The sequence below is a fragment of the Otolemur garnettii genome, unplaced genomic scaffold (assembly GCF_000181295.1).
Source record: "Otolemur garnettii isolate 467f Iridium unplaced genomic scaffold, OtoGar3 scaffold00018, whole genome shotgun sequence".
In the NCBI taxonomy this organism is placed as follows: domain Eukaryota; kingdom Metazoa; phylum Chordata; class Mammalia; order Primates; family Galagidae; genus Otolemur; species Otolemur garnettii.
The window spans coordinates 23,852,935-23,870,772 of record NW_003852413.1 but is presented as its reverse complement, the minus strand read 5'-3'; the positions used below and the strand labels follow the sequence as shown (position 1 = coordinate 23,870,772).

General features: G+C 45.3%; 1 protein-coding gene across 2 annotated transcripts; it reads left to right on the top strand.

The window, feature by feature from the left end:
- The first annotated feature begins 2,088 nt into the window (after positions 1 to 2,088).
- MSL1 (male specific lethal 1 homolog) lies at positions 2,089 to 16,549 on the top strand. Of its 2 annotated transcripts, XM_003786401.2 has the most exons (9): positions 2,089 to 3,489; positions 5,897 to 6,120; positions 7,138 to 7,520; positions 9,424 to 9,471; positions 9,921 to 9,985; positions 11,791 to 11,858; positions 12,468 to 12,592; positions 13,021 to 13,093; positions 14,008 to 16,549. In XM_003786401.2, the coding sequence occupies exons 1-9, from the start codon at positions 2,722 to 2,724 to the stop codon at positions 14,096 to 14,098; spliced, it is 1,845 nt and encodes a 614-aa protein (XP_003786449.1). In that variant the 5' UTR covers positions 2,089 to 2,721; the 3' UTR covers positions 14,099 to 16,549. The 2 variants fall into 2 exon arrangements, with proteins under 2 accessions (XP_003786449.1, XP_012658508.1); XM_012803054.1 differs by lacking the exon at positions 9,424 to 9,471.
- Positions 16,550 to 17,838: the final 1,289 nt, after the last annotated feature.

Here is a 17,838-nt window from a genome sequence, read left to right as displayed (position 1 = left end):
TGCCTCCACCTCCCAAGTAGCTGGGACCACAGGCGCCCGCCACAACACCCAGCTATTTTTTGGTTGCAGCCGTCATTGTTGTTTGGCGGGTCCGGGCAGGGGATTCGAACCCGCCACCTTAGGTGTACGTGGCTGGTGCCTTAGCCGGTTGAGCTATAGGCGCCGAGCCAACCTGGCTATTTTTTTGTTGCAGTTGTCATTGTTTAGCTGGCCCAGGCTAAGCTTGAACCCGCCAGCCTCGGTGCATGTGGCTGGCACCATAACCACTGTGCTACGGGAGCCTAGCCCCTCGAGAGAGTTTTAAGCATATCTTACCAGGATCACCATGGCTGCTGAGAGCAGACTTAAGCTGGACAAGACAAAAGTTGAAAGAGACCAAGTAAAGAATTATTGCAATTAGAAAAAAAAAAATGTTGGGCAGTGCCTGTGGCTCAAAGGAGTAGGGCACCGGCCCCATATGCCGGAGGTAGCAGGTTCAAACCTAGCCCCAGCCAAAAACCACACACACACACACACACAAAAGAAAAGAAAAGAAAAAAGGAAAAAAATCTAACTGTGGTTTAGTCCGAGGTGGAAGTTGTGCTGGTGTTGAGAAGGTGTAGAATTATGGATATATCTTTTGAAGGACAATAGAATTGGTTGACTGATCAGATGTGGGGTGATAGAAAAAGAGAAGGTAGGAGATGCAAGATTTGGGTGAGGGCAATTCAGAAGCTTGATTTCAGATATAAGTTTGATATATGTAAGTTTGAATACGTAAACAAGGCAACAGGATGTATGATTTTGGAGTTAGGGGATCAGTTTGGGAGTTTCAGTATAAAGATGGCAAACAAAGTCTTGAGTCCAAAAGAGATGGCCATATTCTGTATTCCCTCCCATGTCCACTCCCTCGATTCCTTGGTATCCCTAAGCCTAACATTTCCCTTGCAGATCTGAGGGCCATACAATCTGGTAGAAGAGGGCTGGAGATCTCTTGGATTCTTATATATTCATACCCATTTGTTTAAAATCCAGTACTTCATGCTTTGGGCTCACAAAACAGAGTCACAGTTTTAATTAGAGGTATTCACATTAGGCCAGAGAATGTTAGACTTTTCCATCTCCATGAGGATTCTAAAAGGCACATCTCAGACAAGAAAATTAAGACTATTTAAAAGTTTTTCCATGAGAAATTCTGTGAGGACGTGTTGGCTAAGGTCGCTTGGAAATTAAGACACACATACAAAAAGAACTTGGAGAGGTAGGAAAGGGAATTCAACATAGAGTAGCCTAAATTATTTCCGGTGAAGGGATCAATCCCTGCAGGGATATCCTTTGCTTGGACGCTTCAAGAGCCTCCAAATGATGGTTAGGAGTGGTAAGACGGCTGGGGAGACGGCCGTTGGGAACGAACTGTTGGTAGTTGGCCCTACTTCATCCCAAGGAGGCTGTGGCAACAACTCCCCGGGCAGCAGACATCATGGATTCTCCTCCCTCTGGGAGCCTGAGGTCCCTCCGTTTCTGGTCTGGATCACTTAGAGACAAAGAACTTCATTCTCTCCAGTACCAGTGTGGGACTGCTGGGGAGGGCAGGGGGTGGCGGGGTTAGAATTCTGCCCCCGTGAAACCCCCACGGGCTGAAAGGAGCCTGGGTCCTGACTGGCCAGGCGGCGTGCGGGCGGCAGAGGCTGCGGGGCCCCTCCGGCGCGGGCCAGGCACGTCGCCAAGGAGCCAGGGTAGGGGCCACCCCGCGCAGACCGCGTACGCTGGGCGGTGGGTGCGCTCGCCCGAGGGCGCGTCGGTCTCCCGCAGCCGCCTTCCTTCCTCTGGACGCTATTCTCCTTCCCCTCCGCCCGAGGAGCCTCCGCATTCCCAGCTATCGGTGGCCGCCCTCGCCTTGTAGTTCTCCTGGCCCGCCCCCGGCAGCCCACCTTCACCCCGATCCTCCGCGCGCTCCAGGGTCCTCGCCCCTCTTCCCCGGCCTCCCGCGCTGCCCCCTCCCCGCCCCCTCGAGGCGGCGGCGGCCCCTTTCACAATAGCGCCGCCCGCCTCCCTCCTCTCCGCTCCCGGTTCGCTCCCGCCCGCTTCCCTCCCCGCGCATGCGTGCTCCGGTCGGCGGCGGCTACGGCGGTGGCGGCTACGAGCGGCTCCGTTTTTTTAAAGGGAAACGCTGAGGCGCCGGGGGTGACTGTGGGGGAGGGGAACCCCGAGCCGCGGAGACCCCCCCGGGAGGCCACAGACCCCCCCTCAGAGTAGGAGGGCTTAGGGCGGACTCATCCCACCTACCCCCTCCTGAGGAGGAGGAGGGGGGGAAATGGAGGCTCGGGGCGGCTGAGGCGAGCTCCGGGGCGGGGGGCCGGGGCGGGGAAGGGGGGGTGTGGGGTGGGGAGACGAGGCGGGCCCGGCTGGGCCAGGGGGGGCCGAAGCGAGCTCCGGGGATGAGCTCGGGGGCGGCTGGGTGCGAGCTCCTGCCTCTGAGGCGAAGGCGGCGGCGGCGGCAGCAGAGGCGGCGGCGAGGCCCCCATGGGCCGGCGGCGGGCCTCAGCCGCGGCCTCCACTTCTCCGCACGCCGGCGGGATGGCGCCCGGGCCCCGGAGGAGCCGCGCTAGCGGAGGCCTGCTGCCGCGCTGCTGAGGCGAGCCCGCCAAACTCCCCTCCCCCTCCTCCGTCCTCGACCCCCCGCACCTCGCCCCTTCCCCACCCCCTCCTCCGTCTCGGTGCCCGGCGCCGCTCTGGACCACTATGACCATGAGATCCGCAGTGTTCAAGGCGGCCGCGGCCCCTGCCGGCGGCAACCCTGAGCAGCGACTGGACTACGAGCGGGCTGCGGCGCTGGGCGGGCCCGAGGACGAGCCCGGGGCGGCCGAAGCCCACTTCCTCCCCCGGCACCGTAAGCTCAAGGAGCCGGGGCCCCCGCTGGCCTCCTCTCAGGGCGGGAGCCCCGCGCCGTCCCCGGCCGGCTGCGGCGGCAAGGGCCGGGGCTTGTTACTCCCGGCCGGGGCGGCCCCAGGGCAGCAGGAAGAGAGCTGGGGCGGTTCGGTGCCCTTGCCCTGTCCGCCCCCGGCCACCAAACAAGCCGGCATTGGGGGGGAGCCAGCCGCAGCCGGAGCCGGCTGCAGCCCCCGGCCCAAGTATCAGGCGGTACTGCCCATTCAGACGGGCTCTCTCGTGGCGACGGCCAAAGAGCCTACGCCCTGGGCTGGGGACAAGGGTGGGGCGGCTTCCCCAGCTGCCACCGCCTCGGACCCGGCGGGACCCCCACCACTACCTCTGCCCGGGCCGCCACCCCTCGCGCCCACCGCCACCGCCGGGACCCTGGCGGCCAGTGAGGGCAGATGGAAGAGTATGAGGAAGAGCCCTCTCGGGGGTGGCGGCGGCTCGGGAGCTTCCAGTCAGGCCGCCTGCCTCAAACAGATCCTCCTGCTGCAATTGGACCTCATCGAACAGCAGCAGCAGCAGCTGCAGGCCAAGGAAAAGGAGATCGAGGAGCTGAAGTCGGAGAGAGATACGGTACGTGAGGGGTTAATCTGCCTTCGGGACGAGGCGCGTCTTGTGCGCATGCTCGGGGGAGGGGGTGCAGGGGGAGGTGAAGGGACCCCTGGGTTAGGAAAGGAGGCTGGCCACCAGCAAAGGAGTGTCTTAGGTGCTGGGTCTCGGCGAGCCGAGCTCATACACACGTTGGGTTGGAGGGAAGGGTTAAAGGGCACGTTCCCAGTGGGAGCGGGAAGGGAGTAGCAGGCGCCAAAGGGTTAATTTAAAATGACAGTCCCAGACTTGTGGGAAGGACGTTGAGAGTGGGAAAAGACTCGATTTGTGAAGGGTTAAAAATGAAAGGGTGGGGTGCATATGTGGTGGCTTTATGGAAGGGGTTAAATTAAAGAGCTATCGCGTTAGAAATGCATTGTGGAGCAGAGGGACAGAGCAGCTGTTGCTCGAACCTGCTGCAGCATCTTCAGATAGGAGTAGGCCTTCCAGTGGGCAGAGGGGTAGAGGTGATTTAAGTGAAAGTCTGTTTTAGTTTTCTTAAATGATACTAAGAGAATTGCTGCCTTTGATTTCAGACAGTTTTTAATACGAATCTGAGTTATAAAACATGACCCACTGACCAGGTCCCTTGTATAAGCATGGTGTTTGAAACTGGAAGATTTTTGAGGCATCAGGGTAAAGCAAGCATATTAAATATATTAAGTAGACTCCTTCCCCCCAAATCTCTATTTTAGAATCTTAAGGTAGTATGAAAATCGTTATTTCTTTGTGCTTCTTAGGAGCATGACTACCTAGGCTTGTTATTACTGCAGCAGCAGTTAAGGGCACCTCCATGTTAAAACATATTCCTTCAAATACCAGGAAAGCTGAGTGGTGGAGCATTACTGTGCTAGCATACCTTACAGCTGCCTAAAAATAAACATGGTTTCTACAATTGTTGTGTTCAGGCTGCAGCAGTCAGTGTCTCTCTGTCTCTCTCTCTCTCTCTCTGTGCGCCAAGGGCTGAGCAAGGGAGCAGAGGGCTATTCATTTTGTTTGCTTTCCAAATGAATCTCATCAGGCAGCTGTTTTATTGGAGAATGAATTCTGCAAGGTGGAATGGGAACTGGGGCAGGTCTTATTAAAATATCTGCTGTTGATTTTGTGGAAGTTACTCAACATGGAGGTGGCATTGCTCAGCTACTGTACTGCAGTATAGGGGTGTGATGGTACTGTAATTACAACACATCATGCATGCCCTTACATCGGAGGGGGTAGGTGGGAAGAGGAGGACCATTTCCATGAAGGAAATGTCACCCACAAATCGTAGTTAAGTAATCCTTATGCTGTGAATCAAAACAGATATGAGGAGATGAAATAAGAGTAAGGGGGGGGGCTCTCTGCTGATTGTGAAGGTTTCTGATTAGTTCCTGAGGTAATGGCCTTTTTGCAGGCTTTCCTAGGCAGAGAAAGTGGGGTGAGTTAAGGATAGAGTGTCAGTCTGAACTTGTATTCACTGCTTCTGTTGTGTATTGCAGTCTTAACATTGCTTAAGCTTGTTTGTTTCTCTTATTCCAGTTGTTGTTTGGCCTTGCCTGAAATCTATGCAATGAATGTAATGATGGCAGCATTAATATCTGTTTAATCTAGATAAAATTCTTGTAATAGAGTATAAGAAACAGAGTTACCACTTTTTCTTAAGTCAGACTAATGAAGTTTTCAATGATAATGGACTTCAATTTCTTTTTATGTAGTTCGCCCTTTTAACTAGAATTAAAGGACTTTGATTTTAATAAATTTTACATAAATAGGTATAATTTTTTATGTTATCTCAAATGCAAGCAATATGTATATGTCATGATTATTGGGATTTATAGGTACTGATTTGTATTATGATTTTTCTAAATGGAGTGTTCATTGTCTTAGAAGTCCCCCTTCCACCCCTCCTTACCACTTTCAAATAACATTGCCATCCCTAGTGGTACTGTATGAGCTCTTTAATTCCTTCTCAATGTGTTGTTGGACTTTGATGTTGCATATAGAGTTTTGGAGTAAAGGCCTCTTAAAAGAATATATATATATATATATATATATATGGTTAATTCTGAAAACTCCCAAACTGACTTGGAGCCACATGGTTAGCAGTAGCAGAGACTCTGCCATTAAAAGCCATGCCGTGGCCCCTCCCAGTTTAGAGGGTCTTCTTTTGGAAGAATGAACTACAAATTCCTCTATATGCTTCTTCTCATCTAGGTTAGCCCTTACAGTTCAACTGTGTATCTTTTACTGTATTTAAAGAAAACTATTCAGAAAATATCTGTCTATTAAAAATAAACTGAATTGATATGGTTCATAGAAAGAGGCAGAAGACCATTCTCATTCCTGAATGGGGCTAAGTATCTGTGTTTAATTTTTTTGGTATAAGTCTGTATTTTACCACTCTCTCTTTTAGCTCCTTGCTCGGATTGAACGTATGGAAAGGCGGATGCAGCTGGTAAAGAAGGATAACGAAAAAGAAAGACACAAGCTGTTTCAGGGCTATGAAACTGAAGAGAGAGAGGAAACAGAGCTATCTGAGAAAATTAAACTGGAGTGCCAGCCGGAGCTTTCCGAGACATCCCAGACTTTGCCTCCCAAGCCTTTCTCATGTGGGCGGAGTGGAAAGGGACACAAAAGGTGTGCTAATAATTTTGTTACACTGTTTGGACATAATGAGGACACTTTTTCCAAAGGACAGAGAGGGGATTGGGATTTGTGAGTGGTTTTAAAGTCTGTTAGAACATTTTGGTCACAGTAATAATTACAGAATGCCGAGTACATCATAAAGAGAATAGAATGGGCATCAAATAAGACAACCGAGTTTCATAAAACTATAGCAGTTCACTTCAGATTAGGAAGTGTTATAGTTAATTGTGTTGGGTACTAGTAGACATAAAAAAGTAAAACAGAATTGTCTTTGAACTTAAATTCATCAAACTGTAAGGATGGACATACATTTTAAAAATTCAAATGCAATAAAATATATAGATATATAATACTCATATAAATTAAGCTTTGTAAGAATCAGGGATGTTAAAGATTGTTCTGAGTTAGAACTGTGAAATATTAAGGAGGAGATGAATCTTGAAAAAGAAATATAAAATTTAGGTTGGTAAAGAAGAAAGGAGATGGTGTTCTGAGGAAATGTAAAATGTAGGTTAGAAAGAGGGAAGGAAATGATACAGGGGAAAAACAGGGTGGGGAAGAGGTAGGAGAAAGAGAGCCAGCAGACGTTAAGGAAAAAGAAATAGAGATTGTAATTAATATGGTAGAGGATTGAGGGGAACAGTAGAGACTGGTCTCTGGTTGATAGGAATGAAATAGTTGGCAAAGAGTAGTGGCACCTAATTTTGGCTAAAGCACCTTGAATAGGAACCTTTTTAAATCTGGTAGGCAATAGAATACTATTAGACATTCTTAAGCATGGAAACTCACTTGCTCCACAAACATTTAGTAAGGACCTGTTATATAACGTATTGTTAAGCAGGGACTGTTTCTGCTTCTGATTGCCAAATGAGCAGAAAACATATTTAGGTACCTGAATACTGGTTATTTTGGGGCAAGAGAACAAGCTAGTTTTCTTGCCTCAAAATGTGTACAGATAGGTTTTATTCAATAGTAAATTTGTATAATTTTTTTTTCCCTATCTAATAGGAAATCCCCATTTGGAAGTACAGAAAGAAAGACTCCTGTTAAAAAGCTGGCTCCTGAATTTTCAAAAGTCAAAACAAAAACTCCTAAGCACTCTCCTATTAAAGAGGACCCCTGTGGTTCCTTATCTGAAACTGTTTGTAAACGTGAATTGAGGAGCCAAGAAACCCCAGAAAAGCCCCGGTCTTCAGTGGACACCCCACCAAGACTCTCCACTCCCCAAAAGGGACCCAGCACCCATCCGAAGGAGAAAGCCTTCTCAAGTGAGATAGAAGATTTGCCGTACCTTTCCACCACAGAAATGTATTTGTGTCGTTGGCACCAGCCTCCCCCATCACCATTACCATTACGGGAATCCTCTCCAAAGAAGGAGGAGACTGTAGCAAGTAAGGCATAGAGAACACTTGCTCTTATACCCTAGTGGTGGCGGTCAAGCTAACAAGTGTGAAAATGCCTTTGGCATTTTTTAAAAAGTGCAATCAATAAAGCAGAGTTCTGTCAAGAATGAGTAAGTTAACAGCCAGAGACAGACACTGTGCAGGCATTGCAAATAGATGGAATTACAGCAAAATGTGCTCAATGTATTTGCCTGCTTACAACACTGGGAGATGTGTTTGCCAGTAAGTTGCTCATCACAAGAGCACCAGACTTGGGGGTGTAATCTACGGCAACTTGCATGCCCTCTGAAAGAAGGGTTTTCTGTGCTGTGAAATGCATAGAACTTATACTTTGCCATGCACGACTGTTCCTGCAATTGATATTGTGTGAAACCTGGGAGGGTGGTCTTTGGGTGTTCTCAGGGGCCAATGGTAATTTTTGGGTTGGGGAGCCAGATTGGGTGGGGAATTTCACCTGGGCCTCCTCTCTTTAACTATATAAACATTTATCTGTATCTCTGTGTCCCGGTCTGGGGGGCAGGAGGAATCTGCCAAAGACCAACAAGTCTTACTTATCTTACTATAACTTCACAAAGGTTCTAAAATGTGAAGAGTTTACTTGGACTGCAGTAGCCCATTGGTTGTTCATATATTTAAATAAAATGGTCTACAAACTATTTTTCAAACAATAAGGACTATCTTGGGATATCTGAGATGCTTGGGAAGGGTGCGGGGTATGGGACCTTGGTCTTCATTCCCTTTTTTTTCTTTATGGCTTCCACACAGAGATGCTCCCCCTATCTTCTACATCAACCAGTAACTGGAATGTGCCTTCAATCATGTAATATTTATTAGTCTATGACAGTCACTATAGGTACTTCGGGTAATGGTGGGGGATACCTTCTTGGATAGAGCCGCAGTCCTGAGTTTCTACCACTGTGTCTTGCCCTAGCAGGTTGGGGATGGAAATCTATTTCAATGAGACAAGAGCATTCTTCAGGCTTTGTTTGGCTGTTCTGGTGACAAAATTAAGTGGGAAAGATAGATTACTTTTCTTAATTATCTAACATTTATTAGGTCTCACACTTGAGTACATGTGATAGACCAGGATCCTGATCTAGGTTTAGATTTTTTGTTGGTTCAGTCAGTTGAACAGGTTCATCCTTAATGGTTAACCTTTTCTGCTGCTATGGCAATGCTGTGTAACAACTTAAGAGAAACTGTGAAGCAACTTCCCATCTGGGATTGAGAAATGGCTTGGTCCAGAGATGTTCTGTGTGATGGGCTGTTTTTGAAAACCCTATATTTCCTAGTACAGAAAATTCCAAACCCCTCTGAGATTATGGGCATAGGAGTACAAAGGAGTCTGACTGGGGAGATCCCAGCCCCTTGAGGAGCCTGAGTTGTGCATAAACATGTGAATCTTTATTCTTGATGCCCCTATTTCAAGAGGCTTGTTCTCAGGAAGCCAAAGTCTTTGTGCATGTTGTTCAGGCTGGACCAGCAAGGTAGTTTGTTTGGTTGGAGGGAGGAGGGAGCTGTTTAAGAAGACTACGTATGTAAGTTTTGAGAACATTGATCTTTTATTTGAAAAATAGGGTAAACTTTTACTCACCTGCCATGTTCTGAGTTTAAGGTTTGATACCCTTGGCCATCAACTGTTGCAGGGAAACCACCCTAAATAATGAAGAAAAGAAGTCGTCTCAGTGTAAAAAAAAAAAGTGGTGGGCTTATTTTCTTTTCTTTTGTCTGTTGTTCCCTATTCCCCTCCCCCAGAGAGAAATTCTCAAAAGGACTCAAAAAACAAAATGGCTTCCTAGTGAGAACTTCAGTGATGATCCTTTCCTCCATTTTGGGTATGGGCTTTTTTTCTTTTTACACTGAGATGATTCTTCTTTCCTGCATTATTTAGGGTGTCTGATGCCATCAAGTGTTGCAGGAGAAACTTCAGTCTTGGCTGGTGAGTAGAATAGGAATTGTGCTGGCTGGGCCTGGGGTGGGGGGTGGTGGGTTGGTGGATGGTTGGAAGCTGCACTCCCCATCCACTGAATGTGGGAGAGTGAGATTTCTTGGTGTATGATTGATTACACTACCATAGACTTCAAAATGACAACGAATTTCAGTTGTTTTTCAGGAACTGCAATAGCATCCATTATATGAATTGTCGGGTATTGGCTTAGGGTTTTTTGTGATCCTGAGTTTGGCATACTGCAATGGCATTTAGGTTTTTTTGTACCATAGCGAGGACACTGAATATGGCTTCAGGCAAGGCCATAGAATGGATTCCTATCACTTGGTAACTTTGTCTTATCTGGGAAGAGACCTCTTGTCCTAGTGAATAGTTGTGTGACTTTGGATTTAAGAGTGGTTCCACCCCTCCTCCCTTTCTTTTTCTTTCTTTTTTTCCAGTTCCTTCTTGGAGGGACCACTCAGTAGAGCCTCTAAGGGACCCAAATCCTTCAGATCTTTTGGAGGTAGGTACCCAGGAACTGTCAATGGAAGGGATTAAGACACAGAATAAAAGAACATGGGGGTATAACTTACATATGTCATAGTACTATGGATGAGTCAAATAGAACTTTAAGGCCAGAAGGGAACTTGAGAGATTATCTCGTCAAGTTTCTTCATTTTCTATATAAGAAAACTGAGGTCTGAGCTAGGTGTGGTGGCTCACAGCTACTAGGGAGGCTCTGGCTAGGGGATTGGTTGAACTCAGGAGTTAAAGGTTACAGTGAGCTTATGATCATGCATTCCAGCTTGGGCAGCAGAATTGAAAGAGGCATTAAAAAAAAAAAAAAAGAAAGAAAACTGAGTTTCAGAGTGGCCAAGTGACATATTAAAAAATAAATATTTAGCTGGGCATTGTGGCAGGTGCCTATAGTCCCAGCTACTCGGGAGGCTGAGGCAAGAGAATCGCCTAAGCCCAAGACTTGGAGGTTGCTGTGAGCTGTGACGCTACAGCACTCTACTAAGGGTTATAAAGTGAGACTCTGTCTCTAAAATAAATAAATAACTGGAAGGCTGGGTGAGGTGGCTCACATCTGTAATCCTAGCACTCTGGGAGACCAAAGCCAGTGGATTTCCTGAGCTCACAGGTTTGAGAGCAGCCTGAGCCAGAGCAAGACATTGTCTCTAAAAATTGCTGGGTGCTGTGGCGGGGGCCTATAGTCTTACCTACTAGGGAGGCTGAGGCAAGAGAATCACTTGAACCCAAGAGTTTGAGATTACTGTGAGCTATGACCCCATGGCACTCTACTGAGGGTGACAAAATAAAACTCTTAATCTCAAAAAAAAAAAAAAAAAGACTCAATGCCCATAGCTCAGTAAACAACAATGACAATTCCAACCAAAAAAATATAGCTGGGCGTTATGGCGGGCACCTGTAGTCCCAGCTATTGGGGGGCTGAGGCAAAAGAATTGCTTAAGCCCAAGAGTTTGAGGTTGCTGTGAGCTGTGAAACTACAGCACTCTACTGAGGGCGACATAGTGAGACTGTCTAAAAAAAAAAAAAAAAACCAAAACCAAAAAACTGACCAGGCCTGGTGGCTCATGCCTGTAATCCTAGCACTCTGGGAGGCTGAGACAAGTGGATTGCTTGAGTTCAGGAGTTCCAGACCAGCCTGAGGAAGAGCAAGAACCCATTTCTACTAAAATAGAAAACTAGCCAGGTATTGTGGCAGGCACCTGTAGTCCTAGCTACTTGGGAGGCTGAGGCAAGAAGATTGCTTAAGCCCAAGAGTTGAGATTGCTGTGAGATATGATGATGCCAGGGTACTCGACCCAGGGTGACAAATTGAGACTGTCTCAAAAAAATAAAAATAAAAAAATTAATAAAAAATAGCTATGTAGTGTTCAAACAAAGGTAGATTTCATGCTAAGCAGAAAAGTTGCATATACCACTCAGCAGCAAAATTACATATTCCAAGCTCATTTGACTCTTAAAAAATTGATATTTACTTTCAATTCAGACTCTACCACAAAGTGTGAAGGTCAGAAGGGTTTATGGCAATCTCATGAGGTCAGTTTGACATGATGTGTACCTGGGAAAATTATGGAAGAAATGATTTTGAAATTGAGAGATTCTAAAAGGGTGAGGGCGGGGAAAGACGTATGTGCTTTGTTGATTTTGTTACTAAGAGGTTCACATGTATCCCTGGAACCCACAAACTCAGGTAGAACTTGAAAGTGAAAGAGTTGATATTCTTGGAAACTGGAAATTAGTTTGTATATGTGTGTAACCTGGTGATAGATAGCTTATCAGCTGCTATTCTTTACACAGAACCTGGATGACAGTGTGTTTTCGAAGCGGCATGCAAAACTGGAGCTGGATGAGAAGAGAAGGAAAAGGTGAGGTCAGAGATGTCCATCCTAGTAACAACTGAACCCTAGGACCCTGACCTCCCTCTTCCATGCTGTAGAGCAGAGATGTCCAACCTTTTATTTTTCTGCTGCACATTGGAAGAAGAGTTGTTTTGGGCCACACGTTAAATACATAAACACTAACAAAAGCTCATGAGCAAAAAAAAGTCTGTGCATAATTTTCACAACATCTCACACTGTAGATAAGTAAAACAGGCCCTAAATAATTCACACACTACACACGAGTTGCATGTTGGACACCCCTGCGGAAATCCTGGAGTTCTTAGCACTTTTACTAGCTTTCCAATTGGTTGAGTATCTTAGTTTGAGAAGGTGGCTGTTGTGGGTAAATAGGTTTGGCCTCTTTTTCTTTGGGTATGACCTTCCTCATTTCCACTTTCTGTGGAATACCAACACATGATCTGAACTGGTAGACCTGAACAGCTTTTCCCTAACCAGGCAGTCATTTCTTTTTACCCAATCTAGAGAGAGTCAGCAAGGATCTTCTTAGCATCTGGGTTGTATGAGTTGCTTTTATAGAGCAGATTTTGGGTAAGTAGTAATGTTGGGTTTGTTTGTCTCGTTTGTTTTTCCCAGATGGGATATTCAGAGGATCAGGGAACAAAGAATTTTACAGCGACTGCAGCTCAGAATGTATAAAAAGAAAGGAATTCAGGAATCTGAGCCTGAGGTTACCTCATTTTTCCCTGAGCCAGATGATGGTGAGTTTTGTTTATCTAAAAGAGTAGGTTTTTCAATGAATAAAAAGGGTTCACAGCTTGGGTGGCACCTGTGGCTCAGTGAGTAGGGTGCCGGCCCCATATACCGAGGGTGGTGGGTTCAAACCCGGCCCTGGCCAAACTGCAACAAAAAAATAACTGGGCCTTGTGGCGGGCGCCTGTAGTCCCAGCTACTTGGGAGGCTGAAGCAAGAGAATCACCTAAGCCTGAGAGCTAGAGGTTGCTGTGAGCTGTGATGCTACGGCACTCTACTGAGAGTGACAAAGTGAGACTCTGTCTCGAAAAAAAAAAGGGTTCACGGCTCCAGGGTATAACTTACTCTGAATCAATGAACTGTATTTTAGATCAGGTATAGTTAAACATTTCCCATCTACGTCACTAATAAGGTCCCATTTGACTTTCTTCCATAGTTGAAAGTTTGATGATTACCCCCTTCTTGCCTGTTGTAGCATTTGGACGACCATTACCAAAATTAACTCCACAGTAAGTATAAAAGTTTTTTTCTCTTCTCTAGGCAGACTTCACCTCTTTCACAGATTAAGAAAGTCTAGACATAACATGGAACCAGGTGGCTTAGGGATGGCCATGGGGCTACCTGGGCCAGATACAGTGACACACACCTGGGATCCCCAATGATCCCAATGAGGGGCTAAGGTGGGAGGATTGCTAGAGCCCAGGAGTTCCAGGTTTAGTGCAAAAAGATTATACTATAGCACTCCAGCCTTGGTGACAGAGCAAGACCATGTCTCTTTAAAAAAAAAAAGCGTGGGGGGCGTGCCTGTGGCTCAAGGAGTAGGGTGCTGGCCCCATATGCTGGAGGTGGCGGGTTCAAACCTGGCCCTGGCCAAAAACTGCAGGAAAAAAAAAAGGGGGTGGGGAGGCTTGGCACCTATAGCTCAGCAGTTAGAGCGCCGGCCACATGCACAGGGGCTGGTGGGTTCAAACCCGGCCTAGGCCTACTAAACAACAGTGACAACTACAATAAAAAATATAGCTACATGGGAGGCTGAGGTAAGAGAATCACTTAAGCCTAAGAGTTTGAGATTGCTGTGAGCTATGATAGCACAGTACTCTACTGAGGGTGACACAGTGAGACTCTGTCTCAAAAAAAAGAAAGAAGGGAGGAGACGAGGCTTCCTGGGCAGCTAGCTTTTGCAATGATAAGACTTCCAACCCAGGAATTAGGATTACTTTTTAAAATAGAAATAGATTATTCCATTACTTTAATGGTGCACTGTTGCTCTGGCTTTGAGGCAGGAAAGATACTCCTAACTTGGGATTCAGGAATCAGGGCTGGGAGTAGTGAGGGACATGGTGACTATTGGGGGGTTGCTGTCATGTTCACACTGAATCCCTTTTAGTTTTGCAAGTTGATTTCCTCATGCTTTTTTTGCCAGGAATTTTGAGCTGCCCTGGTTGGATGAGCGTAGCCGATGCAGGTTGGAGATCCAGAAAAAGCAAACACCTCACCGGACGTGTAGGAAATAGCTGTGCTGGCAAGAACCCTCTGTCTTCAGATAGTTGTAGCATGCCATTCCCAGAGAGTGGCAGAGACCTGTATATGTGACCTATGTCCTCATGTATGTTATCACTCACTGATAATGCCCTTCCATACTTCCTTGATTTGGGTTTTGTTTTCATCACTCTGGTTTCACAAAAACTGTTTGATTTGGGCTAATTGTGAATTATGGAGGGTGATTGGGATTTCTTTTTCCTTTTTAGGGAAATGAGCTCTCAACCTAAATCTATAGGATGGCAGATTTGAAAGTTTCAGGGGTCTGCTAATATACATTTGCCTATGTTAAAGGGGTAAAAGGGCTTTCTTCATTAGATACATGGTGATGAAGCAACCCCTGCCTTTAGATCTGTGCCTGCATGGCACTCCTCTTAACCCTGGTATACCCTCCTTATAGTTTGGTAATGTGGTTTTTACCCTAAAATAAAAAAAAAATTAAAAAAACCTCACCATGAGCTTTAGGACCAGATGAGGAATAACAAGTGAAGTGATGAAGTGAATACGTCATATTCAGAGTAGAGACTGGAGAGTTGGTAGATAAACTTATGAAAGGATATTCTCTTAAAACTATTCCGTGATACAGCCATGTGGAATGGGATGTTTGACTGCAGTTATATTCTTAGTTAATGGGTAACTAAATTTCTTCCTCCACCCTTCAAAAATAGTATCTTTAGAAAAGAGAATGGAAATGGTTAAGTTAACTTTTGGATAAGTTACAGCTATAAACAAAAGCAGTTGGCATTTGAGATGGCGTGCCAGAACCTGTATAGATGTCCTTGTGTCACATCACTTCTCAAGTGTTCCTTAGTTGGGCTTTATCTTTATCCTTTTAGCTGAGCTCTTGGTGATAGGGTAGAGATTTAGGAAAGGGGGGGAAAGTGTGGAAATATGTGCTTCCTTTGGCTGGCAAATGTCTACACCTTGAAACAAATAGATGTACTTAGTGAGCTTCTCCATTCACTTTGTAAAAATAGATTTGTATGTGTACCATCATGGTCCTACCTCCCTCTTTCCCCCCAGTTTTGTTAAAATACCAGGACAGCACTCCCAGTCCACTTTGGTCTCAGTGTAAGATCCCTGTTAACTATCTGAAAGGAAAATAGAGCCAAGACCTCTGGTCTTAAATATATAGGAATTGCCTTTCTTTAGTCTTCAGGACTATTGTGTGAAAACAAGTAGGGGTCTAATCTCCTAGAAGGTAGGGGCTTTTATCCTTGAAGAGAAGATGTCCCCATATTATTAGCACTTTTAGAGGAGAAGCCAAGGTATGTAGGATGTGTGGCCGGCCCATCAGTGGAGCATGAGACAGAATGGGATACCATTGTGGGAAGAGAAGAAAAGTTCCTCAGGGGCCTCCCACTGCTAAAGCTTTTTGTGAGATGTTGATCTGTGCTCCCTGGATTTGACTTTTAAAGGAATTACTCCGGCAGCACATGTAGTATTCTTGGATGATCTTGCTGCTCTTAATATTTCTCCTTTTGTGTGTGTGTGGCTATGGGTTTTCATTTATAACTCCATCTGCTTAGGAGAGTGGGCTCTCTATAAGGGAACCTGCTATAAATGTCATTGCAGTAAGGACGTAGAGAGAAATAGGACTTATTCCACTAGGGGCTCTCATCTCACACCTTGAGAAGGAGATTTCTAGAAAAACTGGGCCAGATTTTCTTTGTTCATCATTTTAATGTGGCAAGCTGTTTTCTTTCCTACTCTGACCTATGTTACGGTCTTTTATAATGAGCCCCAAAAGATAAAAGACCCCAATCAATGTCTCTTGACTTTGTTCCTTGATCCTTTCAGTCTCTTCTTGATTTCAGCATTTGTTGGATTCCTAATTTTGGATATGGGTTAGCAAATTAACTTTGTTTGTTCCCTACCTAGGGGATTCCTCAGATTCTGACTTGAGCTAGACTGAGAGGAATCCATGAGGTGCTATCTGGCCAGACTTAAGTGGATTCTATTTTCTTGTTTCTCCCTCTCCCTGAGGACCTCTTATTTTAAATTCTCCCCTCTTCTGGATCAGTTCTCCTTTGATTTGGATGTGTTGAGGTTTGTTGAGAAGGAGCTTGGAGAGTAGACTAGCAAAGTTCCAAAAGTGAAATTACAGTGTGTTCAAGCGTGGGGGGAAAATTAGTCTTATTTTTCCCTACATGGGATACAACACTGTGAAATTCAATCTTCAACTGAAAGCCCTGCAATTCTCCTAAAACATAGTTCTTTGTTTTTCTTTAACAAAGTTTAAGCTAGTGTTAATAAATTAAAGAGAAATTGCTTGTCTGTCCACTTCAGCTTTGTTTTATCCTCATTTCATATTGTTGTCTGTGTTGTAATTCATACTTTTGATACCATTTCTGATGTGTAAAATTGGTTGTCTTGTAAATATCTTATAAAGAGTTCAACTGTAAATAAACTATTGTGGCTGTTAATTTTTGAACTTCTGCTTCAGTTTATTAGATTTATTGACAAGCATTAAACAATTCAGCTGGTATTTGAGACTGGAAAAAGAAATCCATTTTGACAATTAAACAGAATAACATGTTATTTTCCCCTTTATATAAGGTACTCTCTTCCATTTGTGGATAGGTACAATGTTATATTTCTTTGTCCAGTGTACTTCCTTACATATATAGACAACTTTAAATATGAGACATTATAACAGTGGTTCTCAACCTTCCTAATGCTGTGACCCTTTAATACAGTTCCTCATGTTGTGGTGACCCTCAACCATAAAATTATACTACTTCATAACTGTAATTTTGCTACTGTTATGAATTGTAAGGTAAATATCTGATATGCAGGATGGTCTTAGGCGACCCCTGTGAAAGGGTGATTCGATCCCCAAAGGGGTTGTGACCCACAGGTTGAGAACCGCTGGATTATAAGATACTGAGTAGCTGGTATCTAAATAAATAAAATCTTACAGTTGGAAAGGTCTTAGAGGTCTAGTCTAATCCCCGATGACATGATTTCTCCTTGACATTGTTCTAGACAAATCAATTCCAGCTCCTGCTTCAACACTTCATTTTTCCCTATGCACTTTTTCTTTTTCCTAAATGTTTGAAAAATTTTTCTTGTTGACAAAATCTTAGCTTATAACTTTTTGCTCATTGGTTTTTTCTTTGTCTTCCAGGATGATGAAAAAAGATCAGTCCCCTCCTTTTTCTCACAGTACTGTGATAGTTAAAGATTGCTGTGGCTATCCCAAATCTTCACTTTTTTTTTTTTGAGACAGTCTCACTATGTTGTCCTCAGTAGAGTGCCATGGCTTCACAGCTCACAGCAACCTCAAATTCTTGGGCTTAAGTGATTCTCTTGCCTCAGCCTCCCCAGTAGCTGGGACTACAGGTGCCCACCACAACACCCAGCTATTTTTTTTGTTGCAGTTGTCACTGTTGTGTAGATGGCCCTGGCCGGGTTCCAACCGGCCAGCCTCCATGTATGTGGCCGGCACTGACCCCCAATTCACTTCGTGCTAAACATTCATAGATCTTTTTTCTTTTTTAGACAGAGTCTTACTTTGTTGCTCTAAGTAGAGTGCTGTGACATAGCTCACAGCAACCTCAAACTCTTGGGCTCAGGCAATCCTTTTGCCTCCCAAGTAGCTGGGATTACAGGCATCAGCCATAAAACCCAGCTACTTTTTAAGAGATGGGGGTCACATTCATAGATCTTTTTTCTTTCTGAGACAGAGCCTCAAGCTGTCCCCCTGGGTAGA